Genomic DNA, 18,362 nt, shown 5'->3' with positions numbered 1-18,362 from the left:
CGATTTAACACAGACATGGACTTATTACACGTATCACATTGACACACCACATATTTCTCACTTCACATGTACTGACACTGTGTTATGGACTTTACAAGGACTCAGTACTGAAGAATTAATGTATTAAATGTGCAATTAAAAACGAAATGTGCAAAAATTTATGATTGTTGTAAAGTGTGTGTGTGTGTATATGTATGCGCATGTATGTTTTTTTTTTTTTTTTTAGCTGAACATACAGCGCCAGCAGAGGGTGCGCGGGGCATTACATCTTCATCTAAAAAAAACACAAAAAAAACCCAGATGCATCACCCATGTAGGCTATCCAGTAGGTGGTGGTAATACTCCTAAGGAGTGAGCAGCAAAATGCCTTTTATTTATAAATTGTGACAATTTTTGGTGTACAAATCATGCTAACATCATAAGTGCACCATCGGAAACATAAAAATAAATAAATAAAACAATGCAGTTCATGACCCCTTTAAAATCTGGAACGCATGCACTCGTCGTGTCAACTTGCTTCCTGGTTCCTCTGTCTCAGTCTACTTTTGTGTGAGTTTGTGAGAATGTGTGTGTGAGGCTCAAAATGTGCTCTCAGTAGGGCCGTTAAGACCAGAGAGAGGTCCCAAGAGGGGATGAGGCGTGGCTGAGGAGGATTCAATCTCCTGGCACTTCTCAGGAACCTGATGATCAAGTCAAGTTTCCCCAGAGACTTACCGTGCACTGCATCATGGATAGTTGCAACACACACTTTCAGGGTGGAGGGAGACAAGCTTCGCTCCAACCCGTCTTGCAAGAAAGAAAGCATGACATTGACAGGAAGAACACCAATCAATGAAGAGGTGCCACGTCAAAGCGTAAGCGATTTGTAGAGGGGGCTTTAGCTCAGTGATAGTGTCAGCTACCACTGGAGGTTGGCCACTTAAGTCCTCCGCGTCCCATCCAAAGACCACACGTGGAGGTTCCAGAGGTCTGGACATTGGTGCCACGTGGTACCCCGTTCCTGAGAAGCAACTGCATCCAGAAATGCACGGATGGAGAGGAGTCTTAAAAAAGACGCTCGCCGTCCGCTTGCTCTTTTAGGGAAAAGTGCACTTTCACTGTCGAACCATCTAGGGGGACAGTTGCTGCACATATCTGTGCAAAGGAATGCTCTTTCAGATGTGCAACCTCCACTGAAACATGCCATCAATCCAACACTGAAACAGCTTCCCTCTTGTTCTGCAGATACTCGAACTAATGATTGTAGCAGAGTCAAACTTGTCCACTCGGCTCCAAAATCTCTCGCCATTGTGCATTGGCTTGTTTTGTACCACTCAAAGGTAACTGGGCTCTCAGGTGAGATTCCAATACGTTAGTTCAGTCTGATGTAACGTAGAACGTGACTGACTGAGGGTTTTTCATTGACTGATACCCTACCATCATTAAACTGCCTATGGTTGGTGTTTTTTAGCAACTTTTATACAGTAGTATTATGAAACAGGAATCTCAAATGTTAAAAATACAAAGACAAAATTTTAGCCAATAAAAGATTTTAATGAATGATATATATACATATATATTGTTGTGTGAAACATGCAATTTGTTCTTTTATGCCTCATAATAAATAGGCTTCTAATAGGGTATTAAGTATAACTGTAACTTTGTGTAAGAAAAGTGTTGTATAAGAAAAACACTTTATAAGGTTTTTATAAGAAACCCTTGAATCTGGTTCATTAGAAAAGACACTGAGACTTGTTTTTATAAACATGTTTATTAAGAAATTGTCATTAAGAAAAGACACCACAACTGTTGTTTGTAAAGTCATTTATTGAGAAGATGGTTTATAAAGAAAAACAGACCACACTGAATGTTGTAAGCATTTATTAAGCATATGGCAGAGTAGAGAGAAATTGAAAATGTATTAGAAAGAGCTTTACCAAAGAAAGAAGAAAAATGCAATCATTGCCGTCTATGTGTTGCGGACGAGACACAGAAGATACAGCGATGAAGAAAAGGTCCAGAAGAAGGAGGATGGAGAGACAAAGGCTTTATAACCAAGTCCTAGGGGGTTTCCAGGAGAGGATGACCAATGAACAAGTTTTAGGGAGTTTCCAGGAGGAGATTTCTGAAGATGTCCAAAAGTTGATGGACTTTAAAAGAGCTGGTATGAAAATGTTCAGTCAGACGCTGATTCACCAAGGACGGCCTCTCCGGTGTTAGATGCCTTGCCATTGCGCCTCATGAAGATGAAAGCTTGTAAATTATTTGATTTTGATTTATTTTTATTTTATATATTAGTACCGTTTATGTAAACTAATTAACCTGTATTTAATAAAAAATACATATAATTGAAAGTAAGAAGCTCGCCTGCCTTAAGTCTCTGTTTTACAAAATATTGAGCTGAACTAAACCACGAAGCAGTCTTTCGACTGGATTGTAAGTATGGAAATTTATATACTTACTGTTTAGAACGAATTCGACTGACTTTACCTAACCTGAGAATAAACAAAATAAGGTAGAAGGTGTCTATATTTAATACCCAAACAAGGGGTTAAATTAAAGGTGCATTGCGCAAGTCTCTGAGTTTTTGCAGAACTACCCTTCTGGCGACACGCGAAACTGCAACCAGAGTTGTGCACGCGGTTACGTTGGGGTTTGGGATGAACTAGAAGCCGGTCTCTTTGAATCCATCTTCTAGTTTTGCAAAAGTCGCTTGAGTTGTCTTCACTGATGCGGATAATGGCGGCGAATACACAAACCTGCCAGACATAGCCAGGTGAGCGTGAACGCGCATGACGTCACGCCCAGTCGATTCCGACCCGAATCCCTCTTATTTATTTTACTGTACAGGATTATAGAGGCAATCGCAGTGATCATAGAAGGGCTCATTCAGCCCATCAGGCAATTTTTTAAGCATGTATGGGTTAGAAAAACAGGTATTTTTAACATGAAATGTTGCGCAATGCACCTTTAAGCACCATAAAACTATATATATATATATATATATATATATATATATAGTATACACCCTGATTTGACATTCATAAAAATAACTTATTTTACTAATTAAAGTGTTAGTTTACTTTCCTCTTTCCGTGTTTCCCCCTCAACACCTTTTCAGAAACCAGTTTTCTTTAAGTTTCATTGGCACCAGTTTGACTACAGTTTATTTGTGACAGCGGTTTCTATTACAATAAAAACTCAAACAAAGCAGGTTTTACTGAAGATTTGTTTAATTTAATAAACAGTTACAGTTAATGCACACACATTATTTGACTTGTATAACAGAGCCTCATGTAGTGCAAGAAACAACACAAATGTTCATGTAAACAGATATATTTGATTATAAATACAGTAACATGAAGAGACCCGTCCAAAACTGTATCCTGTAAATTGCAATAGTTGTCCTGAGTCTCTCCTACTCATTTTAACCAGATCATCACCTAAACTAGCTGGAAGCGTCTCATCCAGCGGGACTCACTCATGGAGAGCAGAAGCGTCCATAAAACAAAATGCTCTTGGTTGGATTGTGTCGGATGAAGAAAAGGAAAGGATGGTCTGCGTTAAAGATGTGCCGGATGATCAAACAGTCCATCATTACGACGCCAGTGGCTGCAGCCGCTTCGGTTCCTTCCTCGTTGACTTCAACAAAGGCTTTATGGAACACGTTCGACACCACCAGGTCATTGTTGGAGGACATGCCTGAAAGATTCACCTTCTGCGGGTCAAAAACATCCTCCATTCCCATGCTGATCAGAAGACTGGGCAGAGACACTTCAACCTCTTCTTGACTCATGATTTCTGGTTTGGTCCATTCCATGAGCTTCTCGTAGGTCAGTGCCTTTTCAATCTGGATAATAAGAGAGACATGTCAGAGAAATAGTTGAAATAGTCAAAATGAAAACGGCTCCACAAGTAAACATCTGACTGGTCACGGCTGGCTAATTAAGCATTCAAATCACCTTCTGGAGGCCAGTGGTGTCGTCTTCCATCTCGTTAGGAAGGATGATCAACATACTGAGATTCTTCCCGTCATACGGCAGCTCCAGAACCAGACTTTTGATCTCTGGGATGTAGGCCAGAGGAAACTTTGCCTTTTGATACATCATCTTTACTGGTTCAATTTTATTCTGCCAAGCATCAATGGAAACACATTATAACCCCTCAGATTTCATCATGACTGTTACAAATATTAGTAAAAAGAGCATGAAATCTCACCTTGCTCAGCTTAAACTGCTCATCTCTGGTGGCTTCCTTTGGGAATTTCTTCTCCCAGTTTTCTTTGAAGTAGATGGCGTTCACAAAGACCAGTTTCGTCCTCTCATCGATGGCTCCCTGTGGCATCAAGTCCTTGATCTTCTCTAAAATACAAATGGACATTGTTCACTTTGAGCAGTGATTTGAACTGGTTGGTTTAATATTGTTACTATAAAGCTCAACTCAAGAACCCATGAAGCCAAACATGGCCCTTGAAAAGACATTTTTGCTGAACCTAAAGTGCTGCAAAAAACATGAAATAACTTTTATTTGTAAGAGTTTAAAGTAAGTTTATAATTGAGAATAAGTTTATGCTGGATTTCACCTTGTGTTTTTGTCTCCACCCATTGGTTGATGTTGACACGAGCAGCCTCTGATTGGTTCATGAAGTCCACCTTCTCCAGTCCGGCTTCATAGTAGCTTTTTGCGTCATCGAGGTATTTCTGTAATACAGCAAATCAATTGAGGTGGAAGTGATATTAGAGTTGAGAACATTTCCAGAACCTCCAGTGAATAAACCGAGTCTTACCTCAACAAACTGGTAGGATTGGTCTCCGTAGAGACGGTTGGCGAGACTCAACACATATGGGACTCCTGGTTTGTTCAGATCACTCATGAACTTTTTGAAGCTGGAATGAATTTGATCCTCAGGTTTTTGTTCGGTTACTGGAGGATTGTTAAAGCCCAGGACCTACACAGCATTATTATGGTAGAATTAATAAAGATAACCTCACTATTTTGATAACTTCAATAGCGTGAATGCACTACTTAAATACCCATTAGAATGAATAAAAAAATAAAAATGCACTAGAAAAGAGTGATTATAATAGTTGGCACTTTACTGTTTATACAATGTTGGAACTCAAATTACAAATATTGGGTCTCAGTCTGGAAACACAATTTACCGTCTGTGAATGAACTTTTAAATGTACTGTTGCTCACTGTTTAATGTTGTATTTCTCTGAATGTAAGTTCTTGGAAATATAGAAACTTGGAATATAATCACTCTTAGAAGAAAAGGTTCTATATAGAATATATAGGTTTCCATCAGTATAGAACCTTCCCATCATGGGATCATTTTATGGATCATTTTTAAAATCTGATTTCATTTTTTGAATTAAACAGGCCAGGAAATAATTAAACATTATTTCTAGGGAAAAAAATAACTTGTTAAACATTAAATTATTATGCAATCATTTAAGGAATTTCTCTTGTCCCTCTGTCTCAGTCTACTCTCTCGTCACCCACTTTTAAAAGTATATTGTGTGAGATCACCTTAATCATCTGATCTGCTGTGTTTCCTCTTGCACCGAGCGACACCATGGCCAGAGCCGAGGAGATGCTGACAGGAGAGAAGAACACATTTCCTGATGCGTTTCCTCCGCTGATCTTCTTGAACAGGTTGAGGGAGAACTGTGTGTTTGCTGCAGTCAAAGGCTCCATTTTCACAAGCTAGAAAGTAAGAGAGAGAGAGAGATGATCAGCATAACAATGTGAAAATAATTAAATCCCAAACACAGCATTGCTCAGTTCAGTTGTCACAAGGAAGAAACAGTCAATCAATGCTTTATCTCTCAAATGACATCAGTTTTCAGATCAGAACAGTAGTTAAACAGTTTGCATCATTATTCTAACCAACAGAGAAGTTAAATAAAAAGCATTACCTAGAGTATTCAGCAGGAACAATGAAGTTTCTCCGTGTGTCGGAGGTGAATGAATGATCTGCTGAGTGTCATTCTTATAAACGTTACCTCGCCCTGAAGAGCCCGTCCTCTAAACTAATCCAGCCCTTCTGTAAAACTAAAGGCTTGTTTGACAGGTGAAACTCGTCGCTTTGAATGTCGAAAGGAATGTAGATCCGCGATCCACAGAAACAAAAGCAAATATTGGCGTTCCAGGCTAATTGTTGCCAATAACATGGATGCAACATCTGTAATTTCCTTTCATTTTTAGTTCTGTAATAGACACATTTTATACAGATATCAAGCTGTCAGAGTGTAATACTAACAGAGAACGTTCTTTGACCAGGTTTCTCTTAAAGTTATAAACAAAAACATTCTTTAAGTAGGGTTAATCGAACTGTTCAAAGTAGGCTATATGGTCTTTAATAATATTCCCAAAAGACGGAAGTCACAAAAACATTAGTACTTAAACATCATTCATAGAACGTTTTTTTCTGAAACAGTTTTGGACATTAGTTTGAATTTTTTTAAATGTTAGCCTACTACGTGTTTCAGAAAGTTCAGTGAACATTCCAAAGTAATGTTCCGGTAATGTTTACAAAATTATAAAATAGAATGTATGCTCTACCAAAAAAAAAAAAAAAAAAAAAAAAAAAACTTTTTAAAAACATTTAAAACTGGACGTTTTAAACGTCCAGAGATCATTCACAAATAACATGTTAATATCTTAATGGTTAGCAAAACATTCTAAGATAGGCTAATATTTTTGTTAGCTGGATGGAATAATGCTGAAATGCATTGGGGGTTCTTACAGTACTTCTCGGCCCCCCAAAAATAATATTTTTTTCATTTTCAGAATGTTGAATGATTTTCTATATTTCTATAGATCAATCTATATGGTTAAAAGCGCTATATAAATGAAGGTGATTTGACTTGACTTGACAGTAATAATCTACAATCTTACTTAATAGAATTTGATATAAACCAAGGAGTGTTAATCTGTGTCCTCATCATGCCATTTCCCATGATGCTTGGGGGAGAGCAAGTTGGACTGCATTTTTAACTGAATCTGATTATAACTTGCTGAAGCTGGAATGAATTTGGTCCTCAGGTTTTTCCTCTGGACATTTCTGTTTGCATCAACAATATCAGATTTAATCAGTTGAATCAGACGAACCCAAAGGATACATGCATCTCTACAGTAAATACAGCTGTTCATGCAACAGAACCTTGACAGAATGTTAGCTAAAGTTCTGAGAACGTTCCCTGTTAACTGGGTTAGTGTTTGATGTTTGATATCACAGGTTCGTGTTTAAAGTCTGTGTAGAGAGAATGGTGTCGTCTTAGCGGCCCCTAATTTAATAACAAATGACCGTTGCGACGGAAGTGAATCAATCAAATTAAACTAACTTTAGCTGGAAAATAACTTTATTAAAGAACCGCTATAAAGCCAAAACAATCTCTGTTACCTTAAATTATACGTTTATCTCTGTAAAGCTGCTTTGAAACACTCTACATTGTTAAAAGCACTATATAAATGAAGATGACTTGACTTGACTTTTTCAACAGAAAACATGACTCCCCCATTGGTGTATAATATTCTTGACTATCACGCACCACAGACGTAGGCTATAAGCTCCCACGGAGCAAGGCAGAAGACAACAAGAAGAATAGCTAACGTTATGGATGAGACTGAGGGAGTTAAAGATGTCGACATGACTGAGAATAGAGACATTCCTGATCACGCATGGTCATATATGAGAGAGATTATGTAATTGTCTACGTTAAAAAGGATTCCTGGCGAATGCATTGCTAATTGTGTCAACCTAAAAAGCACAAAGTGCTGGCTTTCAAGAATTCGCCGTTGAATTTAAGAAAGCACTTAAAGGTTGTGTTTGACAGTTAATGCCCAGTTTTTGAAGGGATTCGCAGGGGTTCAGATTTAGGAGCGGCTAAGGATTTTTCCCAACAATTTTGTTTCTCAGTGTTTGTATAAGGGATGTTGCCACATGTTGCTGGTGCTGATGACACACACATTAATATTCAGTCTTTAGGACAAATTGTTTAGGCCAGTGAATAGTCCATGTTGCCAATTTGAGCATACTGATTTAAGTAAATACTTTCCTTTTTTTTTAATGGAAATGTGTTCTCTGCTGTTCATTTCTCTATTAAGCGGTCATCTGAAACCTGACAGGTTGAGTCAGATAGTTTCCATATGCTGTAAAACCAGTAAATCAGGTGAAGTGTAAATTATGCTTGCATTCTAATTTTCTTTCTGTTTGTACTTAAATAGAATTTACAGTATAACTCCATCAGCTTAGTCTTTTCTCTGCTTGTGTATTACATGGTAGTTGCTCAGCCTGGATACATTCATTAGCTAACAAAATTAGATTTGTAAGTTCTTTTGTATTAAAGCATCAATAGGATGTGAGGTCCAGCGCGACACTAAAACAGGTAGTAGCAATGGCTACTTTTTACTTAAGTAGAGGCCATATTTTTTTTTACTTTACCTTGAGTGAAAAAGTGTAGTGTACTTCAACTTTTACCAGAGTCTTTTTAAACATGAGTATCTGTACTTTTGCTTGAGTGAAGGATGTGTGCACGTTTGCCATCTCTGGCTATATAGGCTATCGAAATATAATGCTATAACCAACAAACAACATGATTATAGCTTGAGAGCTGTAATAGTAAAAACGTGCGAAACGTTTACGATAGAGTCCCACATGTAATACTCAGCTGTTGGCGTTTACACTGAAGTCTCACAGCAGACACGCCCCTTCAAACAGAGCGTTCAAATCAGAGGCTAACATCAGGGTAGGAAAAAGCACACAGGATTGAACTCAACACTTGCAATAAATAATGGGGAAGCATGAAAATGGTATGTGTGATGAATGTCATGTTTTAGAAACAGCAGAGCATGTATTTTTTAAATGTAACAAATATGATGATCAACAACCAGTGGAGCCATGTAATTGGAAAGTCATGTGACCAACTGATAATGGGAGTGTCATTAATTAAGTGGGGTTAAAACACCTGTTGTGTGTGTGTGTTCACATAGAAGAATGGGATGAGTGCTGGAGCACATATTTTGTTGACTGTGCAAACCTATACAAAATAAAACAACATGCAAGCTTCAAGGATAAACGTGTCACAGAAGCTTTTCCTGCACTAATGGTGCGTTCCAGGCAACCTGTAACCCGTGTTTTTCCAACCTTATACCCGTGAAAGTGCACTGGAACGACAGTCAAACTCGAACCATACAAAACAACAATGGCAGCCCCTACGGATGCAGTGTTTCTGCAGGCGGTACACGGTGAGAATACACTTTAGGACAATATAATGTTGCAGTCAAATTAATAATAATATAATAATAATAAATAAACAAGGAGTAAGCACCAAGGCGACAGAAATTATTAAAAATGTGCATAAGCCCCATAAGGTCCGCCATGCTGGTTTGTTTACATCTAGCTACCGCAATTCCTTGCGCTCAGGTAGTTTGGCGTGACTGGCCTGGGACGCTACGAAGTCGTGAGTCGTGGTTTGAAGTCGTGATTTACGTGCTCAAAACCCTGCCTGGAACGCAGCATAAGCTCTTTAGCTGTTTTTGGATTGTTTTTATGTGCTGCTACAAGTTAGTCAACAAAATTGTTTATTCGTGAACGTGAACGCGTCGACTTTGGATTCAAGGAAGAGGCCCTCATGCTTTGACCGGACGGAAAGGAAGCGCAGCGCTGACTGATGGAGATTCGCTCTGCTCTCGCTTGTTTTAATCAGAAGGATTATTGCACATTGGACTTTCAAAGCAACAGGACCGACATCTTTGGATATGTTTGCTGCTAACAATCATTGCACAATTGGATGTTCAAAGCAACAGGACCGACATCTTCGGATAAGTTTGATGCTGTTGAACCGGTAGGACATTGGTTTGTTACGTCTTTGCTTGTGTTCGCTGAATGATTTGAAAAGGTTTAGCAGTTTGTTTACGATTGAAGCAGCGCTGTTGGTGTGTTTAGTGAATTATTGTTTAGATTGGGCTTTTGTGAATCTATTGGAGTTGTGAGACATATCCGATGATATGCGTTGTTTTGGATTGTGTTTGCTTGTTGTGGGAAGCGTGCCGTATTTAGACGCGCTGAGGTGTGCGTACTTCAATCATGAGTGAGATTGAAACGGGTGCGGATGTTGAACCTGAACAGGACAAATGTAAAAGAAAAGTTCAACTCACAGCAAAGGCTTTGACTTATAAACTTGAGCAACTTCAGAAAGAACGAAAAAGAAATGTAAATGTGATTAAAAGTTCTATACCAGTCATCAAAGAACTCATGCTGAAAAATGAGAACATTTCAGCTGTACAGTCTGAACTTGAAACTTTGGTGCAAACTTTTAAAGAGACAGTCAAGCTTCATGATTCAGTGATCCCATTATTGCCTACTCACTTAAAAAAGTTGGGTTAAAAACAACCCAACAGCTAACCCAATGGTGGGTTGATATAGCACCGACCTATTGTTGGGTTATTTTAACCCAATAAATTAGGTTACTAGTTTAACCCAATAAATAGGGTAACAAACAACTAATTTGTTGGGTTATTTAGCCAAAATGATGCTTTAACCAACCTAAAATTATTACTATTATTATTATTATTATTATTATTGCCATGTAAATAAATAACTCACAACTTAAGTATATTTACAATGTTTTATTTTACTTCCAAAAGGTAAGCAATTGTTTCAATACATAAATAAATAAATAAATAAATAAAGTAATGCAATTATAAACTGCCACAAATAAACAGTTGTACAAACATTACAAGTTGTAAACATTTTCATTGTTATTGTTGCAATTGTTTTAATTTACTTCCTTAAGGTAAGTAACTGTTTCAATAAATAAATAAATTAATTAATTAATAAATAAAGTAATGCAATTATAAACTGCCTCATAAGGCAACCATGTGTTGAGGAAACACCTCCAGGCACAGAATATCAATGCTAAAACTAAGAAACATGGAGCACAAAAATACAAATAAACAAACAAAACGAACCAAAGCTAGTCCAGCTTATCCGATTATAAACTGCCTAAGTAGGCGACAGTGAGTTGATGGAACTCCTCCTGGCACAGAATATATTGTGTGTTGTAGAAACTGCCAAACAGCTGCAGACGGCTTTGGATACTCAATGTCTAAAACATAAAATAATTTAAAGCATGTATCCACAGCTTGTAAAAGGCTGTCTTGCTCAAGAGCTACTCCTCCCACAATGACGAAGGCTTGTGAGCAGTTGAATTTATCCCCAAGCTGCAGGACATGAGGGAATTGCCTCCGTTGCTCCTCCTCCTCCAAATATTGAATGATGTTTGTTCCAACCTTTAAATAGAAATTTGAAATGGTAAATATGCACACATGGATCAAATATAACCCAAAATGTGTTGTCATAAATTATGTACCCACAGGCTGTAAATCAACAAATGCTTGTTTTGCCTCCTGGTAAGAGGGCCGGACCATCTTGCAGCCCGTTTTGTATGGCAATGGAGGAAGGATAGCTGGCAGGGTTTTCAGAGCAACATCTCCAAGAGTGTCTTTACATAAAACAGAAAGAACAATGGATTAATCTTTAAACAAGCGCATTACATTATAGGCAAAATATTATAACTTGACATGAAAGTACAGTGCAGGATTTTCTCACCAGAAGAAATGTTAGTCTGGACTGGAAGAAGATCCAAGGCTCTCTTCTCGGTCTTGCAATATGACAGGACTCGTTGAGATGCATGTCCCCAAAGCTCAAAAAGTTTCTCTTTGGCATGTGGGTATAAAATACCAAAGTCCTGAGTAATCTTAAAAAAAAAATAAAAAAAAATAATAATAATAATTTAAATCACACCAACACCTCATATGATGCAGTAACAATGAAAGTGTGGACATTGTTTTTTCAATATGAAAAATCAAGCTTAGTGAATCAAATCAAGTGGGATCATTTTTTAGGGCAGGACAGTGATTTTTAAAAAATGTCCAATCAAACAAATGAGTTGTTTAGATTAGGATGAATTGTTTATTAAAATTAATGCAAACCTCATTTTCTTTTTATAGATTTAACATTTCTTTACCATTCCAGGTGTGTCCAGAAGTCTTGGATACTCTTGGGTGATCTCTATTAAAGATTTAGATCCGTTCTCTCTTATCCACTGTGCTCTGTAGACAGCTGTTCCTCTCATATATTCCTCAACTTGACTAACTGGTTGCTTATTCTTCTTCAGCCACTCTGTCATTTTGTTACTGTCTGCCTCACTGATTTGTGAATCTGCATGAATCAAACAGAGTGATTAATATCACAACAACCTAAAGCAATGTTGCAAGACAGGCAACATTTTATGATTTAAACATGTAACAGTTACTACTAAAATTTCCAAAATTAGGATAACAAAATCTGTAGATTATTTAGACAGTTTCACATTAAACTGCTTTGATCACAGCACAATTTGGATTTAAGGAATAAAAAAGAAGAAAGTAGAAAGAAGAACGTCAATAAGGCTTCAGCACCAATGGTTACATTTTTCTTACCTGGCAATAAAGTGATCCTATCAGTCACAGTAGCTCGGCGTTCATCTGTGGTTTGTGACCTCTCTCTAGATGTAGAACTGTGACTGTGGAGTCGTTTCCTAATATTACGGAGTCGTTCCTCCAAAAACCCTGTAGCCGGATGGCGGTATCGCCCTGGTGTATACCATACCTCCTAAAACATCAACACAAATGTTAAATGGATAACATGTCCCAAAAATGTCTTAAAAATGTCTTGTTTGTCAAATATTCTACTACTGTGTGAAGGTGAGCATAGTTCTGATAAACTGGGGATCAGCATACTCACATATCCACTGCCCTCCGAATCTCTAAGGCATGGAAATTGTGTGACCAGGGTCAGAGCTAGCTCTTTCTTTCGGTCTGGTGATGGACTAAGTGGTAGAAGGATTGTACAGATATTAGGTTACTTATGAGTAAATTGAATTGACCGATTATGATTGAATGACTTTATGTAAAGTGGTGCAATGAATAAAACATCACTTACTATTCCCCAAACTTCTCCATTAAATGGGACACCAAAATGCGAACCATTTTCCTTCGGTCTTCAAGACATAAGTTGTGGTTTTGTTCCAAATTGGAGAGAATAGAAGACCCATGTGTGCTTCCCTCTAAAATCTGTCGTATATCCTTAATGGAGAAAGAAATTGTTTAGAATTGCACATCAGCATAACTTCATAATGCTAGGATTGCCTTCCTAAGTTTTGAACAAATGAAAAAACACTTCCCACTTCTAACATATACATTTGACTAATTACAGTTTTTAGACAAAGAAATTGGTCAGAGAATTTCAACATCACTGATGAAGGTCTCTGTAAAGTGTGTATTTGTAAGGTACTTAAATATCAGGGAAAAGGAAATACGTACAAATGAGGTTGAATTTTCCACAATAGTCAGTGTCACAGTAGGAACCTCAGTTATGGTAGGTATCTCGGTTTCATTGTTTTCAGAGTGTTCTTCTGTCTGTATGTAAAGAAAATACATTTTAATTTCAGTTACAATATACTTTACATACTCAACTAATATATATATAACATTTTTAACATTTTGTAGTATTTTAAATTCACATGGGATAGCCTAAGTAGACATTTACGTTACAATGTAACGTTAGGCCTTTATATAAACACAGCATAATAAGTTACCTTTTTCCTGACCGTGACACTGGATGGAGTGGACTAGGCTTGCGCTGGGTCTTGAAGCTGAGCGCGTCGGTTAAATATCTGAAAAAATTAATAACTTCCCAAAAAGTATTGGAAAGAACATAGAAAGTAAGGAAGAGTATCACAACCGAGTATAAGAATAAATGGCTATATTGCAAGCATCAACGTCGCTAGTCGCAGATGGCAGACAAAAAGCAGTCGACAGGGGAGATATAAACATGCAAATAATAAGCTACACATTTAGGAAAATGCGACAATAGTACTACGTAAGAGCTTAAAATCACTTTATAACGAAAAAAACATGTAACGTTATACAATATCTACAAGCTTATATAGTGTAATTAACTCACCCGTGGCGTCGCGTGTATCTTCTGTCACAGTTGCGGCGGTGGATTACCGTTGAAATTTGAACTTTAACCCAACGGTCTGCGTTGTTATAGAAACAACCCAATAAATGTTCGGAATAACCCAATAGAACGACCCAATATTTTTAACCCACCTATTGGGTACACAAAAATAACCCACCGTTTTTTAGAGTGTAGTGATGAACAGATCAAACAAAATGAGTGGTTCTCAAGCATTTATAAACCCAGTGATGCATTTATAAAAGAGACAAAGCAATGGATAAATGGAATTGAGATATCAAGTGATGATAACCAGGATCAACAGTCGAAAACAGTTGAATGCCCTTCAAATGAACAGAATATGTCTCAAGTTTCCATGCATAATCAAGACGATATAAACCCAAGTGACAGTGTTTCTAATGTTGGAAGTAAAGGATCAAGTCCACGTAGCTCTGCCACAAGACGTTCAACTACATCAACAACTTCTTCGGCCCGCATTAAGGCAGAGGCTGATATTGCGGCTTTGTTGGTACGTCAAAATTTAACGAAGGAAAAACATGCAATTGAAGAAAAGGAACAGAACTTAAGAGGATTTTGAGTTGTGAATGGAGATTGCTGCAACACTGGCAAGTCAAATGGACTCATTGTGGAGATTAGAACTGTGCAGCTCCAGGACCGAGTTGGACCTGAGAAACCCTGTTCTAGAGGGTTGAGAGTGGAAACATTCCTGAGGAACAAGAATTGGGTGTTTGGACCTCAGTTTCTTCTTTTACCTGAACAGGAGTGGCCAGTTAATCCTATTGACCAGGGGGAATGTTCACCAGATGATCCAGAGATAAAAGCAAGTGTCACAGTCAATGCTGTACAAATAGAAGAGAATATGGATGTTACAACATACTTCATATTCAGTATTTCTCCTCTTGGACCCTTTTAAAGAGGAAGTCAGAAGACAAAATCACTGAGTATGTCTTTAATACAATCTTGCATGGACGAAAACCAACAAAGACAACATTTAAAAGAGGAAATGGAGAAAATCAAGGCACAATGTGGCAGAAGTGAGCTTTCTGTGGTAGAGCTAAAGAAAGCTGAATTAGAGGTAATTCGTTACTGCCAAAGAAAAAGATACTCTGATGAACTCTCAAGCTTGTAAAAGGGAAAAAATGTGAAAAAGAACAGTCACATTTATAAGCTCAATCCTATCCTTGAAGATGGTGTTTTAAGAGTTGGCGGACGTTTGAGTAGGGCGGTTATGCCTGAAGAGACAAAACATCCCACTATACTTGCTAAGGATTTTCACATCTCAGACATCATTCTTAAACATATACATCAAGAGGTGGGTCATGGTGGTCGAAACTATATGCTATCAAGGTTGCATCAGAGGTACTGGATACCTGGTGCCAGTTTAGCCATAAGGAAGATATTGTCCAAGTGTGTGATCTGCAAGCGTTTGCAAGCAGCTCCAGGGCATCAACAGATGGCAAACCTACCTCTGAATAGAGTTTCTCCAGATAAACCTACATTTACGTACGTCGGAGTTGACTGTTTTGGACCCTTTGAAATTAAGAGCAGAAGAAGTATTGTGAAGAGATACGGGGTTATCTTCACATGCCTAGCCATTCGTGCTATTCATATCGAAGTGGTACAATCATTGGATACTGATTCCTTTATTAATGCACTGCGACGATTTAACACAGACATGGACTTATTACACGTATCACATTGACACACCACATATTTCTCACTTCACATGTACTGACACTGTGTTATGGACTTTACAAGAACTCAGTACTGAAGAATTAATGTATTAAATGTGCAATTAAAAACGAAATGTGCAAACATTTATGATTGTTGTAAAGTGTGTGTGTGTGTGTATATGTATGCGCATGTATTTATTTATTTTTTTAGCTGAACATACAGCACCAGCAGAGGGTGCGCGGGGCATTACATCTTCATCTAAAAAAAACACACAAAAAAAACAGATGCATCACCCATGTAGGCTATCCAGTAGGTGGTGGTAATACTCCTAAGGAGTGAGCAGCAAAATGCCTTTTATTTATAAATTGTGACAATTTTTGGTGTACAAATCATGCTAACATCATAAGTGCACCATAGGAAACATAAAAAAAATAATAAAACAATGCAGTTCATGACCCCTTTAAAATCTGGAACGCATGCACTCGTTGTGTCATCTTGCTTCCTGGTTCCTCTGTCTCAGTCTACTTTTGTGTGAGTGTGTGAGAATGTGTGTGTGAGGCTCAAAATGTGCTCTCAGTAGGGCCGTTAAGACCAGAGAGAGGTCCCAAGAGGGGATGAGGCGTGGCCGAGGAGGATTCAATCTTCTGGCACTTCTCAGGAACCTGATGATCAAGTCAAGTTTCCCCAGAGACTTACCGTGCTCTGCATCATGGATAGTTGCAACACACACTTTCAGGGTGGAGGGAGACAAGCTTAGCTCCAACCCGTCTTGCAAGAAAGAAAGCATGACATTGACAGGAAGAACACCAATCAATGAAGAGGTGCCACGTCAAAGCGTAAGCGATTTGTAGAGGGGGCTTTAGCTCAGTGATAGTGTCAGCTACCACTGGAGGTTGGCCACTTAAGTCCTCCGCGTCCCATCCAAAGACCACACGTGGAGGTTCCAGAGGTCTGGACATTGGTGCCACGTGGTACCCCGTTCCTGAGAAGCAACTGCATCCAGAAATGCACGGATGGAGAGGAGTCTTAAAAAAGACGCTCGCCGTCCACTTGCTCTTTTAGGGAAAAGTGCACTTTCACTGTCGAACCATCTAGGGGGACAGTTGCTGCACTTATCTGTGCAAAGGAATGCTCTTTCAGATGTGCAACCTCCACTGGAACATGCCATCAATCCAACACTGAAACAGCTTCCCTCTTGTTCTGCAGATACTCGAACTAATGATTGTAGCAGAGTCAAACTTGTCCACTCGGCTCCATAATCTCTCGCCATTGTGCATTGGCTTGTTTTGTACCACTCGAAGGTAACTGGGCTCTCAGGTGAGATTCCAATACGTTAGTTCAGTCTGATGTAATGTAGAACGTGACTGACTGAGGGTTTTTCATTGACTGATACCCTACCATCATTAAACTGCCTATGGTTGATGTTTTTTAGCAACTTTTATACAGTAGTATTATGAAACAGGAATCTCAAATGTTAAAAATACAAAGACAAAATTTTAGCCAATAAAAGATTTTATTGAATGATATATATACATATATATTGTTGTGTGAAACATGCAATTTGTTCTTTTATGCCTCATAATAAATAGGCTTCTAATAGGGTATTAAGTATAACTGTAACTTTGTGTAAGAAAAGTGTTGTATAAGAAAAACACTTTATAAGGTTTTTATAAGAAACCCTTGAATCTGGTTCATTAGAAAAGACACTGAGACTTGTTTTTATAAACATGTTTATTAAGAAATTGTCATTAAGAAAAGACACCACAACTGTTGTTTGTAAAGTCATTTATTGAGAAGATGGTTTATAAAGAAAAACAGACCACACTGAATGTTGTAAGCATTTATTAAGCATATGGCAGAGTAGAGAGAAATTGAAAATGTATTAGAAAGAGCTTTACCAAAGAAAGAAGAAAAATGCAATCATTACCGTCTATGTGTTGCGGACGAGACACAGAAGATACAGCGATGAAGAAAAGGTCCAGAAGAAGGAGGATGGAGAGACAAAGGCTTTATAACCAAGTCCTAGGGGGTTTCCAGGAGAGGATGACCAATGAACAAGTTTTAGGGAGTTTCCAGGAGGAGATTTCTGAAGATGTCCAAAAGTTGATGGACTTTAAAAGAGCTGGTATGAAAATGTTCAGTCAGACGCTGATTCACCAAGGACGGCCTCTCCGGTGTTAGATGCCTTGCCATTGCGCCTCATGAAGATGAAAGCTTGTAAATTATTTGATTTTGATTTATTTTTATTTTATATATTAGTACCGTTTATGTAAACTAATTAACCTGTATTTAATAAAAAATACATATAATTGAAAGTAAGAAGCTCGCCTGCCTTAAGTCTCTGTTTTACAAAATATTGAGCTGAACTAAACCACGAAGCAGTCTTTCGACTGGATTGTAAGTATGGAAATTTATATACTTACTGTTTAGAACGAATTCGACTGACTTTACCTAACCTGAGAATAAACAAAATAAGGTAGAAGGTGTCTATATTTAATACCCAAACAAGGGGTTAAATTAAAGGTGCATTGCGCAAGTCTCTGAGTTTTTGCAGAACTACCCTTCTGGCGACACGCGAAACTGCAACCAGAGTTGTGCACGCGGTTACGTTGGGGTTTGGGATGAACTAGAAGCCGGTCTCTTTGAATCCATCTTCTACTTTTGCAAAAGTCGCTTGAGT

General features: G+C 38.1%; 3 protein-coding genes across 3 annotated transcripts in view; all 3 read right to left on the bottom strand.

Moving 5' to 3' along the window:
• The window catches only part of LOC311275948 (leukocyte elastase inhibitor-like), a 174,873-nt gene that overhangs the window by 106,889 nt on the left and 49,622 nt on the right, over positions 1-18,362 (bottom strand). The gene's annotated exons all lie outside the window — the stretch shown is intronic.
• Positions 3,352-4,477, bottom strand: LOC311275965 (leukocyte elastase inhibitor-like). Its single transcript, XM_084385340.1, has 3 exons — positions 4,198-4,477; positions 3,942-4,109; positions 3,352-3,829 (listed from the first exon to the last, which is right to left on the bottom strand). Exons 1-3 carry the CDS (start codon positions 4,357-4,359, stop codon positions 3,461-3,463), a joined length of 699 nt encoding a protein of 232 aa, XP_084241466.1. The 5' UTR covers positions 4,360-4,477; the 3' UTR covers positions 3,352-3,460.
• Positions 10,767-14,104, bottom strand: LOC311276343 (uncharacterized protein). Its single transcript, XM_084385962.1, has 10 exons — positions 13,994-14,104; positions 13,626-13,719; positions 13,351-13,446; positions 12,971-13,113; positions 12,773-12,857; positions 12,469-12,640; positions 12,015-12,208; positions 11,597-11,744; positions 11,362-11,489; positions 10,767-11,277 (listed from the first exon to the last, which is right to left on the bottom strand). Exons 4-10 carry the CDS (start codon positions 13,015-13,017, stop codon positions 10,972-10,974), a joined length of 1,080 nt encoding a protein of 359 aa, XP_084242088.1. The 5' UTR covers positions 13,018-13,113; positions 13,351-13,446; positions 13,626-13,719; positions 13,994-14,104; the 3' UTR covers positions 10,767-10,971.

Source organism: Rutilus rutilus (assembly GCF_951802725.1).
Source record: "Rutilus rutilus genome assembly, chromosome: 17".
In the NCBI taxonomy this organism is placed as follows: domain Eukaryota; kingdom Metazoa; phylum Chordata; class Actinopteri; order Cypriniformes; family Leuciscidae; genus Rutilus; species Rutilus rutilus.
Note: the sequence above shows the minus strand (reverse complement) of the source record. Positions and strands in the feature narration are given on the sequence as shown.